At 54.0% G+C, this 17,159-nt stretch overlaps 1 protein-coding gene across 15 annotated transcripts in view; it reads left to right on the top strand.

Annotated features, from left to right (window-relative positions):
* Window positions 1–16,668, top strand: part of JADE2 (jade family PHD finger 2) — a 53,024-nt gene extending 36,356 nt beyond the window's left edge. For 13 of the 15 annotated variants that reach the window (XM_032336700.1, XM_032336705.1, XM_032336697.1 and 10 more), the window contains 3 exons: window positions 7,812–7,929; window positions 10,515–10,643; window positions 11,961–16,668. In XM_032336700.1, coding sequence (XP_032192591.1) covers window positions 7,812–7,929; window positions 10,515–10,643; window positions 11,961–12,766 — 1,053 coding nt within the window. In that variant the 3' untranslated portion in view covers window positions 12,767–16,668. The remainder of the gene's footprint in view (window positions 1–7,811; window positions 7,930–10,514; window positions 10,644–11,960) is intronic. The other 2 variants (XM_032336708.1, XM_032336709.1) reach the window with 1 other exon arrangement.
* The last annotated feature ends 491 nt before the right edge of the window (window positions 16,669–17,159 follow it).

The following is a 17,159-nucleotide window of genomic DNA, read 5'->3' as shown; positions in this document are numbered from 1 at the left end:
GGACCTGAATGGGGGTGGGGGTGGGAGGTTTGTTCTAAGGAGAGTTGTTGCCTTAACCTCCTGTTCTCTACACTTCCTGAGCAAAAGCATCCTTATATCAGTCCTCCCAACCTCTGGTCCTCACTGTCAGCTGGTGCAGCTGTGCCCAGGAGCCAAGGTCAAGAGCTAGGATGCCAGAAGGTTCCCAGGCAACCAGAGCTGCCATGCAGACACCTTTGAGAAAGGGACAGAGCCCTCCAAAGTCAGGTGTGAATCTGCCTACTCTTCCTCCAGGAAGAGGGGGCAGGGCTGACTTTTCAGGGCTTGGGAGGGCCCCATCAAAATGCTTGTCCAGAAGCCCCCGAACTGAACTGGCGGGCACCAGCTGAGAACAAAGTGAGGGAGTGCACAGCCTTGGCTGGCCAAGGAGAGACTGCTAGACTGACCCCTCCGGGTCTAGCCTTGGGGCCTTTCACAGCCATGCACTGGTGGCTTGTGTGAGTGAGCAGGGCTGAGAGCTCTGCCACGGGGAGATGCTTTCTGTGGAGACCCATGACTGTTGGTGGCCTGGCCATGGCCCAGTGCCAACGGCCGAAAGGAGCCAGCTTCTGACTGGGCACCAGGCCAGCTTGGGGGCCAGGTGCATCAGGGACCGGGGTCGGGGTTGAGACGGAAGCCTTGGGCAGCCTGGGTTTGCATCCAGTTCCGGCATTTCCCAGCTGTGTGTCTTCTGAGTTTCAGTTTCCTTTCTGTAAAATGGGAATAAGGAGCCAACTGACCTTGGCGTCACAACGAAGGTGGGAGCACAGTGACCTCTGCTGTCCACCATGGTTATAGTTGCTGTCTGGCTCTTAGAAGAGTGGGCTGCTTGGAGAGGAGCCCCGTGGAGGACTGAGCACACAGGCCTGGTGCAAGGACCTGGGGAGGAATCACAGAGCATACTTCCTGATCACTGTGTCCCCCAAGGCCAGGCAGGGGTTTTGCTGAGAGAAGCAGAAGCCAGGGCCATGCTTCCACCACTAGCCTGAAGTCCCGTTTTATGGTCGGCTTGGAAAATGTGTGTTCCTAAAATCTCAGCCGCAGGCCGTGGCCCCAGCAGGCTGCTCAGGAAGGCACGGCTGCTGCCGGCTCCCAGAGTTATTCACAGCTGACACAAAAATTGCAGCGCTGATGAGCAGCCTGTCAACGCCGCCTGGTGTCCCCTAGCAACCGTGCCAGCGGCTTGGGCTGCATGGAGCTCCATGCCTGTGGCTCTGGTCTGGTTACCAGGAGTTTGCTTAAGAACCTGACCTGGCTTCAGAAAGAGGGGAGAGTTCTCAGACACACTCCCCCCTCCCTGAGGAAAGACCTGTGGGATCTCCCCAAGGCCACACTTCTGATACTCTCCAACACTCGCCACCCACCCACTTCCTTGTCAGATCAGTCATACCCCATCTCCTCTGTCCTCAGTACCCGGACTTGTTCTCATTGGCCTCCCACCAAAGCCTGCCTTGTGCCCCAGAACTGTAGCCCCTCAACCCCTCTATCACCCATCTCTAGCACATTACCACTCATGTCCTCACTCCACTGAAACCTGGTCACCCCCTCACCCTGCTGCCCCATCAATAACTGCAACCTCGAATCCCCCTATTTGCCCATAGCCTCCTGTCTCCCTGCTCCATTCCGCAGCTCCCCCTTGGCTGTCCCCCGTTTTCTTTAGCCCCAGCCCATTTGGCTTGCTGCCCATGCCCCTTGCCACTGTGTGAAGGCCACATACCTGGCAGAGGCCCACCTGTTAGCAATCCCATTGTGCTGAGCAGCAAGTAGGCCTCACCGAGGTTCCTGTCAGCCAGCTTTGTTCTGTGATGTTCTGGGTTCCCCAGCCCAAACACTCCTCGTCTGCACCCCTATTTCATCTTACTCTGGGCTCCCCCTTCTCAGCCCTCAACCTTACTTCTTGTGCCTCAGACAAGAGGCAGCCCTCCAACGTCTGGCCCGTGGAGCCCTCTGTCGGTTCTCTCCCCTTTCTCTTTATCCCCCCTTCCCCCAGTGCGCACCCTGTAGCACAGGAGTCGTCCTTTTCTTTAGGCTCACTCAATCTCCAGGATTTGAGTCCATTTCACCTTCTCGCATCTCTGAAAACACATCTTCCCTCCCCATTGTCCCTCTAGTCCTGGGACCCGCTACTACCCCCATCCCTATCTTCCCTTTCCTGTCCTCCCTCACTGTTCTTAATTCCTTGCTTCCCACTCTGGCCAGGCTCCTGCCACCACCATATTCCAGAACTATCCACCAAGGCCACCAGTAGCTTCCATCTTCCTACCTCTTGTGGCCACTACACCATCCTCATCTTCCAGCATTCTCAGCCATGGTAGCCACTGTCAGACATACCTTTGGTCTTAAATTATGTTTCTTTTGGCCCCAGGGATCATCAGTTCACCACACCCAGGGGGACTTCTCAGTGCTCTGCTCCATGGCTCTGCTCCCCCTCAGGAGGCTGGTCCAGCCCACACCTCCCTTCTGGGCTCCAGCATCTCATGCCCAGCACACCCAGGTCCAAGCTTGCTCCCCCCACAACCTCCCTGGTCTCCACAGATGCCTCAGCACTGGTCTAGTCTAGCTCAATATAACTGGCCAGGAGCCTTCCCTGCCCCTCCCCTCTCCTCACCCGTATTCAGGTTCACTCTGTAAAATTTGCTGATACTGCAACAATTTCATCAAAATAGAAAGGCTGTTTTTATGACCAATCCCTAGTTTGGGGGGACTTTGCTACTTGGTTGATTTTTTTTTTTCATTCTGATTTTTTTTTTAAGATTTTATTTATTTATTTGACAGAGACTACAAGTAGGCAGAGAGGCAGGTGGGGTGGCGGGGGAGTAGGCTCCCAGCTGAGCAGAGAGCCCGATGCGGGACTCGATCCCAGGACCCTGAGATCATGACCTGAGCCAAAGGCAGAGGCTTTAACCCACTGAGCCGCCGCCCCCCTCCCCACTGGGCGCCCCTCTGACTTCTTTTAAAGAATTTATTTATTTACGGGGGAGGGAGAATAACTGAGGATGAGGAGAGGGAAAGGGAGAAGCAGGCTCCCTGCTGATCAAGGAGCTCCATATGGGGCTCCATCCCAGGACCCTGAGATGATACTGATCTCACGTCAGACACAACCCAACTGAGCCACCTAAATGCCCCTCACTCCCATTTTCTTCTAAGAGAACTTTCTATGTTCATAATCAGAAATAAAACAATAATGACAGTGTAAGGAATTTGATAGGTCGGATGATCTTCTACGGTATCAATATTTGGTCCCCAAAAGCCGTCACAGAAGAGGAATGCTCCATTTGGAAAAATTAAGTATGAAACCAACAAACGGTTGTGTTTTTTTTGTTTTTTTTTTGTTTTTTTTGAACCAACAGTCTTGAGAGAAATTAGAGAATTAGTTGATGATTCCAGGGTGAGGGAGCAGCAGGGAGTTCCATCCCCACCAGTGTGTAGGCATTGTTGAGATTCTCACAGGAAGAAGCATTCCTGTCTTCTACAGCGAGAGCCTCCAGGTATCACTGATTGTGTAATGTACCTTATCAGGAGAAAAACTCAGCATTTACCTACAATATATTATACTTTTTCATGTCTCGTTCATATCTACCACTGTATATTAAGAAGCAGACATAATCAGAATTTCTCACAGGATCAAAAAGGCTCTGGTAGTGGCACTTGGCTGGCTCCATCCATAGAGTGTGTGACTCTTGATCTCAGGGTTGGGAGTTCCAGTCCACGCTGGGTATGGAGGTCACTTAAAAATAAAATCTTAGGGCGCCTGGGTGGCTCAGTGAGTTAAGCCGCTGCCTTCGGCTCAGGTCATGATCTCAGGGTCCTGGGATCGAGTCCCGCATCGGGCTCTCTGCTCAGCAGGGAGCCTGCTTCCTCCTCTCTCTCTCTCTGCCTGCCTCTCTGCCTACTTGTGATCTCTCTCTGTCAAATAAATAAATAAAATCTTTAAAAATAAATAAATAAATAAATAAATAATAAAATAAAATCTTAAAAACACACACACACACTCACACCAGTAGGTATTTTAATGTCTTTTTCCTGTACTGTGATGAACTAACTCAGTAGCGTGTGCAGCTCACTTTGGAGGTGCTTGGCTGAGGGTAGTAATTTTCAGATTAGGTAGTGCTATATAAAATATGTATTTGAGGACTCAACCCCCAGAGACTTTGCTATTCTCCCAAGCCTGGGAATCTGTGTGGGTTTTTGTTTGTTTGTTTGTATAAGTAAGCTGCACACCCAGTGTGGAACCCAACACAGGGCTTGAACTTACAACCCCAAGACCAACACCTGGGCTGAGATCAAGTCGGATACTTAAATGACTGAGGCCATCCAGGCTCCCCACTAGGAATCCGTGGGGGATTTTTTGTTTTTGCTTTTAATATTTTATTTATCCACTTGACAGAAAAAGAGAGAAAGCACGAGCAGGGGAAGCTGCAGGCAGAGGCAGAGGGAGAAGCAGACTCCTCCTGGCGAGGCTGGGATTCTGATGTGGGACTCAATCTCAGGACCCTGGGATCACAGCCTGAGCTGAAGGCAGACACTTAACCAACTGAGCCACGCAGGTGCCTTGGGAATCCGTGTTTTTGACCAGCTACCCAAGGGATCTTGATGCTGGTAATTCATTTGGGTTTGCCTTAAACCCTTTTGTAAAAGATAAAAGACCAAAAAAAGTCTGTATTTTTTTTTTTTAAGATTTTATTTATTTATTTGACAGAGAGAAAGATCACAAGTAAGCAGAGAGGCAGGCAGAGAGAGAGTGGGGTAGCAGGCTCCCTGCTAAGCAGAGGCTCGATCCCAAGACCCTGAGATCATGACCTGAGCTGAAGGCAGAGGCTTAACCCACTGAGCCACCCAGACACCCCAAAGTCTGTGTTTTAATAGGAAGTTCTTAAGTGTTGGTTTCTTTGAGAGGGACATCTGCAGTTCTGAGTCTCAGGTCATCTTTCGAAATTAGTGTTAAAGTTTGAGAATGACATATTTGGTAAATTTCTTTAAAGCCATACCTTAACTGATCTGTGTTTTAGGTTGAACATGTTGGACTGGTTGTTTTCAGGCCTCCAAAGTATCCATGAATTTGTCCACCTCTCTTCATCCCCAGTGTCCCCATGCACACTAGGCCATGCGACTGCCGGGAGGGAAACGGACTAGGATACAGGGAGAAAAATGTTGGGTTGCTTGGATGCATTGGACAAGGAAGGTCTTTCGGAGGTGACATTTGAGCCAGGACCTGAAGGACAAGGTCCAGCCTTGGAAAGAGCCTCAAATATATACAAAGGCCCCAAAGCAGAAAGGGGTTGGACACAGAAAGGATAAGACTGGAGGTCTATGGGACATGGGCTGTGAGGTGCCTAGGGGAGGTCAGATTGGGCAAGGCTTTGGACTTGGCTCTGATTTTTTTTTTTTTTTTTTTTTCTTAAGTGTCATAGGAAGCTGTGTTCATTTTCTAGGCCTTCTATAACAGAGCATTACAAACTCGAAGCCTTTACAGAAATGTGTTTTCTTAACAGTTCTAGAGACTCCCAAGTCCAGGATCAGGGCATTGTCAAGGTTGATTCTGTCTAGAGGCTCTGAGGGAGGATCTCTTCCAGGCCTCTCTCTCCCGGCTTTTGATTCCCAGCAATGCTTAGCATTTCTTGACTTGTAGACCCCTGATTCCATCTCTCCCTGTGTTGTCACATGGCATGCTTTCTATACTTCTTCACATGGTCTTCACGTGGCCTCTTATAGGAATACCAGTCACTAGATTTTAGGGTTCATTCATATCTAGTATGACCTCATCTTTGCTGATCATATCTGAGATTCCACGTGGACGTAAAATTTGGCAAGGGGCACTGTTCATCCTGGTAGGAAAACCAGTGGAGGTATTATGGGGAGGGGGATTTTACATTTCAAGAAGACGGTCTGAGGTAGCTGAAGGGTCAGGATGCCTGCCTGTCCCAGTGGAGTTGATATGATGACCAGAAGTGGAGGGAGCTGATAGGAATGAGGTTCTCTAGGGACTAATGGGGCGTGCTGATGGACTGGCTCTGGGGTCACGTGAGGAGGAGCTAGGTCCTGAAGGGTGACTCCAGGGTCTCAGCACTTACATCCCACCCCCCATCCCCAGCAAAGTCCCTCCTCAGATCCCCTCGACCTGGCTCAGTCAGGTAAAGTCTGGCACGCTAGCCACAAGGTCTCGCCCTGCCTCTCCCCTGCCTGGCCTTGTGTGCCCTTGTGCATGATCATCTCTTACTTGGCCTGACTTCCCCTATGTGCACGAAGCCTTCTCACCACCCCAGGTTCTGGACAGGGTTGCCTTGTCCTGTCAATACTTGCTTTACATCTCTCTGCCCTGCTAGGCAGGAAGCCCTCAGAAGGAAGGGATCTCCCCAATGGCACTGTGCACCGCTGAGCCCAGGGCCCAACGCCACCTGAGTTCCCAGAGCCACAGCTGGTGTTCAGGGATATGTGGCTATGAGGAGGTCCTGAGGAAGTCCAGGATTTGAGAGGAAGCAAGGGCTCTTAGGCAGGGCCAGGTGGCTGCCCCTTAGGGAGGTATGGGCCATGGATGGCCTGTGTCCAGGGTCTAGGCTGGGTGCACTTAGCAGTGTGGAGTGCTCTTTGGAGTTTCTGCAGAGCCTGGCATTTCTGGGATCTCTCCCACTGCTAGGTTCAGGAAGGAAGGGGAGGATGCCCATGTCTACAGAGGGATGTGATCACAGCTGTCCCCCAGGCCAGGAGAAATGCAGGTCATGACAAAGGCAAGGACTCTCAAACCCACAGGTCACCCCTAGGCAGCTTAAGGACATGAAGCCTGAACTTGGCTTTGAAGGCAGAACCCAGCCACAGACAGAGAGACCATCCTGGTGGGACCCAGAATTCCAGCTCATAGCTGCTGGCCAGCTGTCCCTGCTTTGAGGCTCCACCCTGAGCTGAACACGATGCTGGAACAAGGAAATGTCTTGATGGAGGGGGCCTGGTTTTGGCCCCAGAAGTGTGCCATTCTGAGAGCAGCAATGAGGGGATGGCATGCTGGAGAAGGGTGCCAGGTGGACAGGGAACAACATGGCCCAGGCTTCAGGTGCTTTCAGAACAGCTGCAGAAGTGGGTCTGTGTCCCATGAACTAAGCAAACTAGTCTCCCAGGCACTCAACACTCTTCCTAGCTGGCCGAAGGGAGTCAGAGAGGCCCCTACCCTCCCTCCTGAGGACATAGCCATGTGGACTAGGGGCCTTGGCCAGAGCAGGCGTGAGCTTGGCTTGGGTCCTAGTGCAGCAAGTGGACATGGCTTGGCCACAGCAGAACCCTGCTGGGTCAGAAGCTGTTGTGCTGGAGGTGTCACTGCTCTGTGTTCTAAGACAGGAGTTGGGTTTGCCACGGGGCTTATGGCTGAGGAATGTCTTAGAAAAAGAGGCCTTGAACAGGAGGCGGAGGGATGGACCTGGTGACCTTGCCAGGTCCCAGTGAGCCTTGGGGCACTGTAAATAGGAGAGGCCAGCCACACTGGAAAGGCCTTGAGGGGCAGCTTGGCAGACTGGGCCAGGAAATGGTGGCCAGGAGGAGGTGAGGGGAGTCCCCAGCCTGAGCTCACCAGATGCTCTCCCTGCGTCCCTCCTGACTCTGGCTCAGTGGGGGCCGCAGGATCAAGGCGCTGCTCCACCTGTGTTTTGGACCAGAGAACTGTGGCTTGGGGCCGAGGACACACTCGGGGCTTGGGAACTGATTCCCAGATGTCCTGGGCAGAGTGGGCAGCGGTGGCCCCCCACAGTGGGGAGGTCAGGGGTGACCACCCGTGAGTAAAGTGGCAAACCTCTCTCTTGCCTCCTCAGGTTAGAAATCTGTGCTACATGGTGACGAGGCGCGAGAGGACGAAGCACGCCATCTGCAAACTCCAGGAGCAGATATTCCACCTGCAGATGAAACTGATTGAACAGGACCTGTGTCGAGGTGGGTGCCTTCCCTGCCATCTGCCAGCCCCTGCTCAGTGTGCACACTAGCAGGGGGCCATGGCCCAGGGAGGGTATGTGTTCAGGGCCTGTACATGTACAGGGGGCATGTACAAGGAGCCCGGGGCTGCTGGCCCATGCATGGACTGTTCATAACCAACTAGTAGACCGAGATGGGACTGCCTAGGGCCCTCTTGTGTGTTGACTGACAAGGAGCCAGAGCTGGGAATGTAGGCTTTGGGCCAGGGAGCTTTCTGGTCCACTGGGAACACCTAAGTACTTCCAGGGCCATCATGGTTCTGGAGTGGACGGCATGTCAACAGTGGCTCTAGGCTGGTGTTGGGGCAGGAAGGGCGGAAGCTAGTGAGCTTCTCTGAACCCATGTGCCTCCGTGTGGATCCTGAATCAGGCAGCTGCTCCAGAGATGGAAGAGAACCTGTGTGTTCTTACCCTCTGACCTCATCTGATAGAATTTAGACACTGTACCAGCAGGGTTTTTTCTTTATTTTCTTCAACTGTTGCTGTGACATGCACTCAAAAGATCTGGAAATCAAGGCCAAAGAAGCTTCAACATTGCTGCTGTCTGTTAGTTGTGTGGATACTGCCAGACACAGGGCCCTTCCCAGAGTGTGTGCATCTTAAGGAGGGCAGTGCTTCACTCAAAAAGGGGCTCTTTAATGTTGGAAGACATTTAGCCAGATGGAGAGAGATTTTGAGCCAGAAGCTGCCGCTGCTGGGCCACCCTCAGAGCAAGCCCCTGGTACCACCCCGTCCTCGCCCCAGCCAAGCTGCCTGCTGTGCCCTTTGGGATCATGACCCACTCTGGCCTAAGAAACCTTAGCCCTGCCAGATACAAGTCCTGGTTCAGGCTGAGTCAAGTGCATGCAGAGGTCAGACCTTACTGTGCTTCCCCAGGACTGGCAGCCAGAGCTTTCCAGGCTCCCTCTTAATCTGTTGATTTTTTGCAGCAAGCATGAACTGAGTGTAGACAGTATGCCAGGCTCTGTGCTGGGCACCGTGGGGCACACTGCCATGGACTGAATGGATAGAGTCCCTATCCTTGTGGAGCCTCTCATCTGGAAAGGTAAAGGAGAGTGGTGCCCGAGGGGCTGCAGCTGGCTCCAATGCAGAGACAATATCAGGGATGGCTTCACAGCAGTGGTTATTCTGGAAACACATCAGGCTTCCTGGGAAGCATTTGGCTGCAGATGGAGAGCCCCACCATCAGGGCGACAGAAAGTGGCAGGGCATATAGTAGCCTCAGGTACAGGATTCCAGAATTCCAGAAACCTGGTCAAGAGCCAGGGTCCTGTCCCCGTGTTGAGTCTGGGCACTTTTACAGCTCCTAGACCTGAGTGGCAGCAGCAGGCAGCCCTTTGTTCAGAGCAGGCCATTTGGAGGGGAGACAGGTTTGCCCCTACCTGACTGGTGGCCTTGGGGTTTTGACATTCGGCCCCTGGGACAGGACATGGCTACCACCAGCAGATTGTTGAGGCCTATCTGGCCAAACAGCTGGAGAAGGCTTCCCACAGTAGTGATGTTTATGCCGCGAGCTAAACCAGGTGGAGGGCAGGACGGTTTGGAATCCGAGAAGCCAAAGCCTGTCTTTTTAGAGAAACTGGAAGGAGGCTGGCCTAGCAGCCACTGGGACAACAAAAGGATGATGTCTCAAATGAGGTTTGGGGGTTGATGGGGTCAGAAATGCAAAGTCTTGTGGTCTCAAAGATCTCAGACTTTCCGAGGGAAGTAAGGGAAGCTTCGAAGTCTCCAAATTACGTAGGCACAGGTCCCACCTTAGAGATGAGACTTTTGAGGCCCAGCTTGAGGTTGCGCCGGCAGTTAGCAACAGAGCTGGGAAGACTGCATATCCCTCAACCTCCTTGTGACGCTTTATCTGGAAACCGCGCCAGCCTTCAGCTAAAAATCTAGGAGATTTTTGGCAACTGGGCCTCTCCCTACAGATGTCCTCCCCTGTTCCAGTATTCTCAGGGGCTCCCTAGACCTGTGTGGTCAGGTATCAAAAGGATATGAGGGCCAGGTGTGCACCCCTAGTCTGCCATCTATTGAGTGACCTCAAGAGTAGATCAGGAGACCAGGGAGGAGACTTGCTCAAGGGCCTGACTAGAACCCATGTCTCAACACTTCAGTGTTCCTCCACCCCATCCTGCCTGGCTCCTCGGCCTGGTCTTGAAGGCCCTGTCCTGGCCACTCAGCTTGGCCCTCCTGCCTGTCCTGACTGCTCAACTTCTTCCCCCACCGACCAGGACTCCCTCCACATCTACAGGCCTGTAGATCAGCTTGCTTTCCAGGTCCTCCAGGGTGTCCTCCACCCTCTTCGTGGTCCTGTGCCCTCCCCAAGCTGCTCAAGGGCAGCAGTAGGCAGTGACCCCTCCCTTTCCCACTAGCTGTCCCTGACTCACTGGAGCCCCACTTAACCCAGGCGCCCATGACTCTGATCCCGGGGCCCATTAGCAGGGCAAGGTGACCTGGAAGGTGAGGCTCAGGTGAGCGAGGACTCCTAGGACGGTTTTGACTGAGCTGCTCCGGGTAACCACTTGCCTCCTGCTCTTTCTTTCCCTGGCACAGAGGGGTCTGGGAGGAGAGCAAAGGGCAAGAAGAGCGACTCGAAAAGGAAAGGCCGCGAGGGCCCAAAGGGCAGCCCCGAGAAGAAAGAGAAAGTGAAAGCGGGGCCTGACTCAGTCCTGGGGCAGCTGGGTGAGTGAGTGGCCACACTGGCCTGGCAGACATGGCCAGGCTCACACCATCACTCCATTTGTAGCCCCCAACCTAAGGTCAGCAGGATCTCCCAGCACCTCTATTGCACCTAGTAGGAAGGCCAAAGGGCTAACCAGGCCCTTCCATACTCAGGGGCTCACACCTTTTAGCCTAAGGGAAACCAGGTAGGGTCTCAGAGTCCTGCCTGGCATCCCAAGAAATTCCCCTTTTGTAGACCTGGAGACTAGGCCGGGGACTCAGGAGCTCGCACGCACATTCCCCTAGCCAGTCTTGGAAGCCAGATTTTTCTGGAGGCCCTCAAGGGATCCGGTAGGCCATGTAGGCCCTTCCAGAATGCAGCCCTATGCTGGGAGATGAGGGTCTGCCGGAATTCTCCATCCTGGTCCCACTCTGCTGGAATTTCTCCAATGAGCCCTCCCTCCAGCACCAGGGAGCCTTCCTGGAGCCACCCAGAGAGACCCGAAGGAGATGCCACAGGTACTGGCCCAGCCCATCGTCATTCACAGAGTCCTTACTGCAGCCGCATTAAGCAGAACAGCTCTTAAATGTCCCCCGGCTCTGGGCTCTGTCTCCCGGGGTGTCATATGCTTCCCCGGAACACTTTTTAGGGATGGCTGTGGCATCTTCCAGACCTCACCTCCAGCAGGGAGGCCTCAGGTCATCTTGTCTTTCCATCAGTCTCAAGAAGGGGACCACTTGGGTATCAAAAGGAAGACCCAGGATCACCTGCCGCCCCAGACCCCCAAGAGGGAATTTCTACCCAGAAGCCCTTGACTACCCTATTCATGCCTGACACACTGATCCAGCTTCTCTGCTTTGGAAGGAGCTCTTATGAAAACCCAGCGCCCCCTGGTGGCATGAGGGCGTTTCCCTTCATTCCTCCATCTCCTGCTTCCCTGGGGTTGGGGGTGGTGGGCAGAGCTGGCTTCACCGGTGTGTATTTGTACGTTCTCAAAGGGCTCTTGCTTGGTTTAATGTTCTGCTCTTGTTGCCTTGAAATATCTTAATAATTTTTGAACAGGGAACCCGCATTTTCCCTTTGCATTCTGCACCACAAATCATGAAACCATTTCTGGGAGTAGGTTGATCTGAGGGAGAGGGGTATATGTTGTGGCCTCTCCTCTTACGTGGTGTTGGTGGGAGGGATCAGCAAATCCAGACAGCTCAGTGTGGTCTGGCACAGAGTGAGGGAGGGAGACAGGTGGCCTGCTGGGGAGGGTCTGAGAGGGCTTCCTGAGAGAGGGTATGACCCACACCTACGAGCATCTCACTTGCCTCCTCTCTCCCCTCGGCCAGGCCTGTCCACCTCTTTCCCCATCGATGGCACCTTCTTCAACAGCTGGCTGGCTCAGTCAGTACAGATCACGGCAGAAAACATGGCCATGAGCGAGTGGTCACTGAACCATGGGCACCGTGAAGACCCCGCTCCCGGGCTGCTGTCAGAGGAGCTGCTGCAAGACGAGGAGACACTGCTGAGCTTCATGCGGGACCCATCACTGCGCCCCGGGGACCCTGCCAGGAAAGCCCGGGGCCGCACCCGCCTGCCTGCCAAGAAGAAGCCACCACAGGATGGGCCTGGCTCACGGACGATTCCAGACAAATCCCCCAAGAAGCCCTGGGGCCAGGATGCGGGCTCCGGCAAGGGGGGGCAAGGGCCAGTGGCCCGGAAAGCAACGCGGCGAACGCCTTCCCACCTGCCATCTAGCCCTGCAGCTGGGGACTGTCCCATCCCAGCAGCCCCCGAGAGCCCCCCTCTGGCCCCCGAGACCCCGGACGAGGCCGTCCCAATGGCTGCCGACTCGAATGTCCAAGTGCCTGGCCCTCCAGTGAGCCCCAAGCCCTTGGGCCGGCTCCGGCTGCCCCGCGAAAACAAGGGAACCCGGAGATCGCCAGGTGCCAGGCCTGATGCTGGGACCGGACCGCCCTCTGCTGTGGCCGAGAGGCCCAAGGTCAGCTTACACTTTGACACTGAGACTGATGGCTACTTCTCTGATGGGGAGATGAGTGACTCAGATGTGGAAGCTGAGGACAGTGGGGTGCAGCAGGCTCCCCGGGAAGCAGGGGCTGAGGAGGTGGTCCGCATGGGGGTACTGGCCTCCTAAGTCACCCCTACCCCATCCCGGGCCCTGCCCTGGTCCTCCCATGAGGCCTCAGCCCAGTCACAACTGCCATTTCCTATCTCTGCTGAGTGTCTCAGACCCTTGAGACTGCCACTCTGTTGTGGTTTTATTTTTAATATAGAGAGAGTTTTGAATTCCACACTGTTGTCTTTCCTCTGTGCTGGCCTAGGACAGTAGGATTCCTTCCACGGCTCTGGCCGCAAGGACCATCGCAGGTCCTGGGCACTGTCCTTGCCTTGGCAGCGCCCCGCCCCGGCCCGCACGGCCTAGGCGGGCTCCTGGCTGGATGTAGGCAAGGTGAGGAAGAGCCCAGGACTCACAGCCCGCTGCCACTGGGTGACACAGACCGTCGTTTGGGCATTATTTCATGGCAGATGGGCCAGCCCAGGGCCTGCCCCGCCTTGTCCCCAAATCCTACTGGGGTCCATTTGGGGGGTCCTGCTGCACTCCACTGATCCCCGAGGAAGTCTAATAAGTGATACCCAGCCAGAGTCTACTCACTGTCACAAGCACAACGAGCTTATACAAGAAAGCACTGAGGGGGGCGCAGAGGGCCCGCTGGTTCCAGAGGAACCGCAGCTGTTCCTGATCAACCCACATCATCTGAGGCCTGCCTGCCCACCCCGCGACCCTCTACTCCCTTGCTGCTCCACCCCTGCCAGTGCCCAGCCCGGCGGCTCGGAGAAAGGGTTCCTGGAACTCTTCCTGAGCTGTGCCATTTACTCAGGGGACTCCCAAACAGCCAGCCGCCAGTGCCGGTGGAGGGCTGCAAGGGAGGGCCAGTGCCCAGACAGGGGCGTGGGGCTCAGACTCCCCCACTTAGAGAATTGCTCTGGGGCTCCAACTTCCTTCCTTCCTTCGGGGCCAGTCTCGGCCCAAGTCTGGTCACTCCCAGACGACTGACCTGACCAGACCAGACCGTTTGCCTTTTCAAATTTTCCAGTCCTGCTAAGAGACGAGCTTCTTCCTCAGTTTCCTTTTGGAAACTCCTCCTTCCAACAAGCAGTGGGATCCCGGGGCCTGGGATAGGGATCAAGTCTTGCTGAATGTTCCTGGTTCCTCTATCCCTATGAGCCGTGACCCCCTCTCCTGGCTATGCCTTCCCTCCCCACCACCGACCCGCCTGCCACCTTTTCCGTTTCACCCTCTAGGTCCCAGGTAGTTGCTCTGAAGAGTTTCAGTGGAGAGGCCCCAGGGTGATAGCTCAGGGAACAAACAAACAAGGAATTCAGTGAAAACATGGCTTTTTTTTCTTTCATGAATTACTCCTGGGTCACTTCCACCACTGGTGAAGCTAGAACTTCTCCAACAAGAACCTTGCAAAAGTCCAGTGAATCAGTCGAATCATTCTATGGATGCCAAAGAATATTTTGACCATAATACAGCACAGCCTGGACCTGACAACTTGTCACTTGGACTTTTTTTTTTTCTTTTAATGGAGTTCTTTAGCAACAAAGCGTAGAGATGTGTTCATTGCACACACCCAAGGAGACAAGCCCGAGCTCTTGGAAAAGGATGCTGTTCTGCTGCTGCTCAACTGTTCAAATTGGGAAGCGGGACTCAGCATAGGATTTCAGGTCCCGGGCTGGGTCCACCGTGAGCTTTCCCAAACTCAGACTCACAGAGGGGGCGAAGAATCCTGACCGCAAAACCAGCATGGCAAAATTACCATGTGGTTCCCCTGACACAGATACACAACCTGCAAATCAGTGGGATGGGGAGCAGCTTGGCCACCCACCCCTGACTCCGGAACTTTCAAGGTACGACAGTGGCATTGTCATCGACACTCAGTTTCATGGGAATTTTAACAAAATAGGAAGCAAAGATAGGACTCCGTTCAGAAGATCAGGCAAATTGGTCCAGGTGGAATGGACTCAGGACGGGCTTCCAGGATTCTGGGCGTTGGGGTGGCACAAGGTACCATGTAGAGTTGAGTCGGCCTGCCTCCTTGGCAGTCATGGCCAGTGCAGTGTCCACACCGGCGCCCCAATCCCCGTTCTCTGTTTACTGCCTTTGAACAGTCCTCCTTCCCCGTGCTCTGGGTCACAATCTTGTCTGTACTGGATTGCCCGGTCTGACCTCGCAGGAAGCCAGGGGACGAGCTTAAAGAACAACCAAATGCTGCCAGGGGTGGGGGTGGGGTGTCAGGAATGGCTCAGGCCCAGTAGACTCAGCTTCCCCCCTCACCCGTTCATGTGTTCCGAGGCAGAGTCTGGGCTCCCTGGGGGCAGGAGAGAACTGGGCAGAGAATGCAGCATGTCTGGCCAGGGTCTGGTCTGGGTAGGCCAGGCAGGGGGCAGCCCGCTCTCTTTGGGGGGCCTCTGCCCAGGCCTCTTGATGTTCTTCTGTGTCGGCTTTTGACTTTGGACTGGACTCTCCCTGGGGCCATGTCCTGCACAGGGATCTGTTCGGCCAGCTGGTGAGGAAAGTAGGGGGCCTTCACTCCCAGGCCAGGCCCTAGAGTTATTCTTGCCGGGCAGCTGTCCACCTTTAGGGCACCCAGCAAGACTACACAGAGGTCAAGGATGCTGGTCCCCACCACTGTCATTTCCTCCATTAGCCATAGCCTCTTCACTTACTCTCTGGTCTACTGCTCACCATGTGGACAGCTTTGCCACCCCTGGTGTTGAGCTTGAAAACAGGGAAGAAAGCAGGAGGCCTTTTGCAGGCCATAGGCCGAGACAGAGCCCATGCTTGACCACATATGTCCCCACTCACTGGCCCTCTTCTGGGAGGGAGAAGCTGCTCTGTTACTCATTCTGTCATTCCCCATTTTCCCAGTCCGGGCTGCACAGCTCCACCTTCCCCCTTTTCACAGTGAGAAAAGGATAAGTTGCAAGGAAAGTATTTTTATGGATCATAAATGTATTTTAAAGTGACTAAGGAGAAGAAAGGTAGAAGGCTTTATTTTATTAAATGAGCTCTCTGACTTTGTGACAGTGTGTGGCATTTGTAATATGAAGGTCTCGATTTCCTTCGAGAAGCCCCTGAGGTTTCCACACGTGGGTGCCAGGCTATAGGTGTGTGCGTCTGTACCAGGGCACATCTCCTGTGTCCTTGTGCATGCGTGTTTGTGTGTCATGTATGGGCACGTTGTGGGACTGACTGGGGCAATTTCTAGAGAATCACCTGTGTGCTACTAACAGACGTTGGCAGCAGCTGGACTTGGCATTTCCTTGCTCATGGCCAGATGTGGCCAGCCTCTGCCCATGCCCGGAGCTCTGCAGAATGATCCAGATGCCTGTCACAAGGCCCTTGGGGAGGCCACTTCCCACACCCCTGGCCCAGCTGGCCACATTGGCCAAAGAGCCAGGGCTGGAGTCTGGGACTTTTGGTTGTTCTTTAAGGCACTTCCTGCCACCTTGTCCCTCAGACACACAAAACACTCTGTGCTCCGCAAACGACTCGGGGTGGGGGGATGATATGAATGTCACAGGAGGCGACACCTTCTGTCCTTGTTTCAAAGAAAGTGATGTGCCATTTGTTAATATACAAGAGAAATATTGAAAATATATTGAAAAGAGCAATTTTAAATTATTTTTGGCTTATGTTGCAATATTTATTTTCTTGTATTAGAAAAGATTCCTTTGTAGAGAAAAAATGTATTTTTCATTAACGCAAAGACCTATTTCTCCTTTTTGTACATTGTCCACGTTCGCTCCCCTTAACGAGCAATAGAATGTATGGCCGCCTCGCCACGGCCAGTGCCCGCGTGCCCTGCATGATTCCGTGTTGCCGCTGCTGCGTAGCTCCCACTCCCATCCTGTCCTGCTCACTCATAGGGCTTTCTGGACCCGGGCTCCCACCAGGGCCAGTGTCTCAAGGAGCCCTTTGCACTCCTCGTGTGTTGGCAAACGCAGTTAATAAAGCAATGTTTTCTGTGCCGGCTGGTGTGAGGCTTTGTTGCACCGAGGGGGTGGGGGGTGCATACCCCACAGCCAGCAGAGGCTTGGTGACCCAGCAAGTGCTCAGGAGTCCTGTAGTGATGCTCCGACCGAATCTGGGGCTGTGCTCAAGGGCAGTGTTTGCTCCTCACTGTTGGCATCCACCGGGATTCGGGTGAGGGAGGTTCCCAGAGGCACAGCTGTGATGGGAGGCAAAATTCCACATCACTGGCAGGATGCCTGCACTTGTCCCACCCTGCTGGGGGCCACCTACGAGGGACACTGAGAAGGTTTGCAGAGCACCTCGGGCACCTGTCCCTCCATCAGGGAAGTTTTGTTTCTCATTCCTGATTGCCTGAACACCTGCTCGGTGCCGGGCTCTAGAAGGTGTTAGGAGCGTAGCCACAATCCCTGCTCCAGGGCAGCTCACTGTCCAGCAGGGACACAGATGACGAGTGGACAGGGAGTTACAGAGGCCTGGGCCGATTGGG

Source organism: Mustela erminea, chromosome 3 (assembly GCF_009829155.1).
Source record: "Mustela erminea isolate mMusErm1 chromosome 3, mMusErm1.Pri, whole genome shotgun sequence".
NCBI lineage: Eukaryota > Metazoa > Chordata > Mammalia > Carnivora > Mustelidae > Mustela > Mustela erminea.
This window is presented reverse-complemented; position numbering and strand designations above follow the sequence as displayed.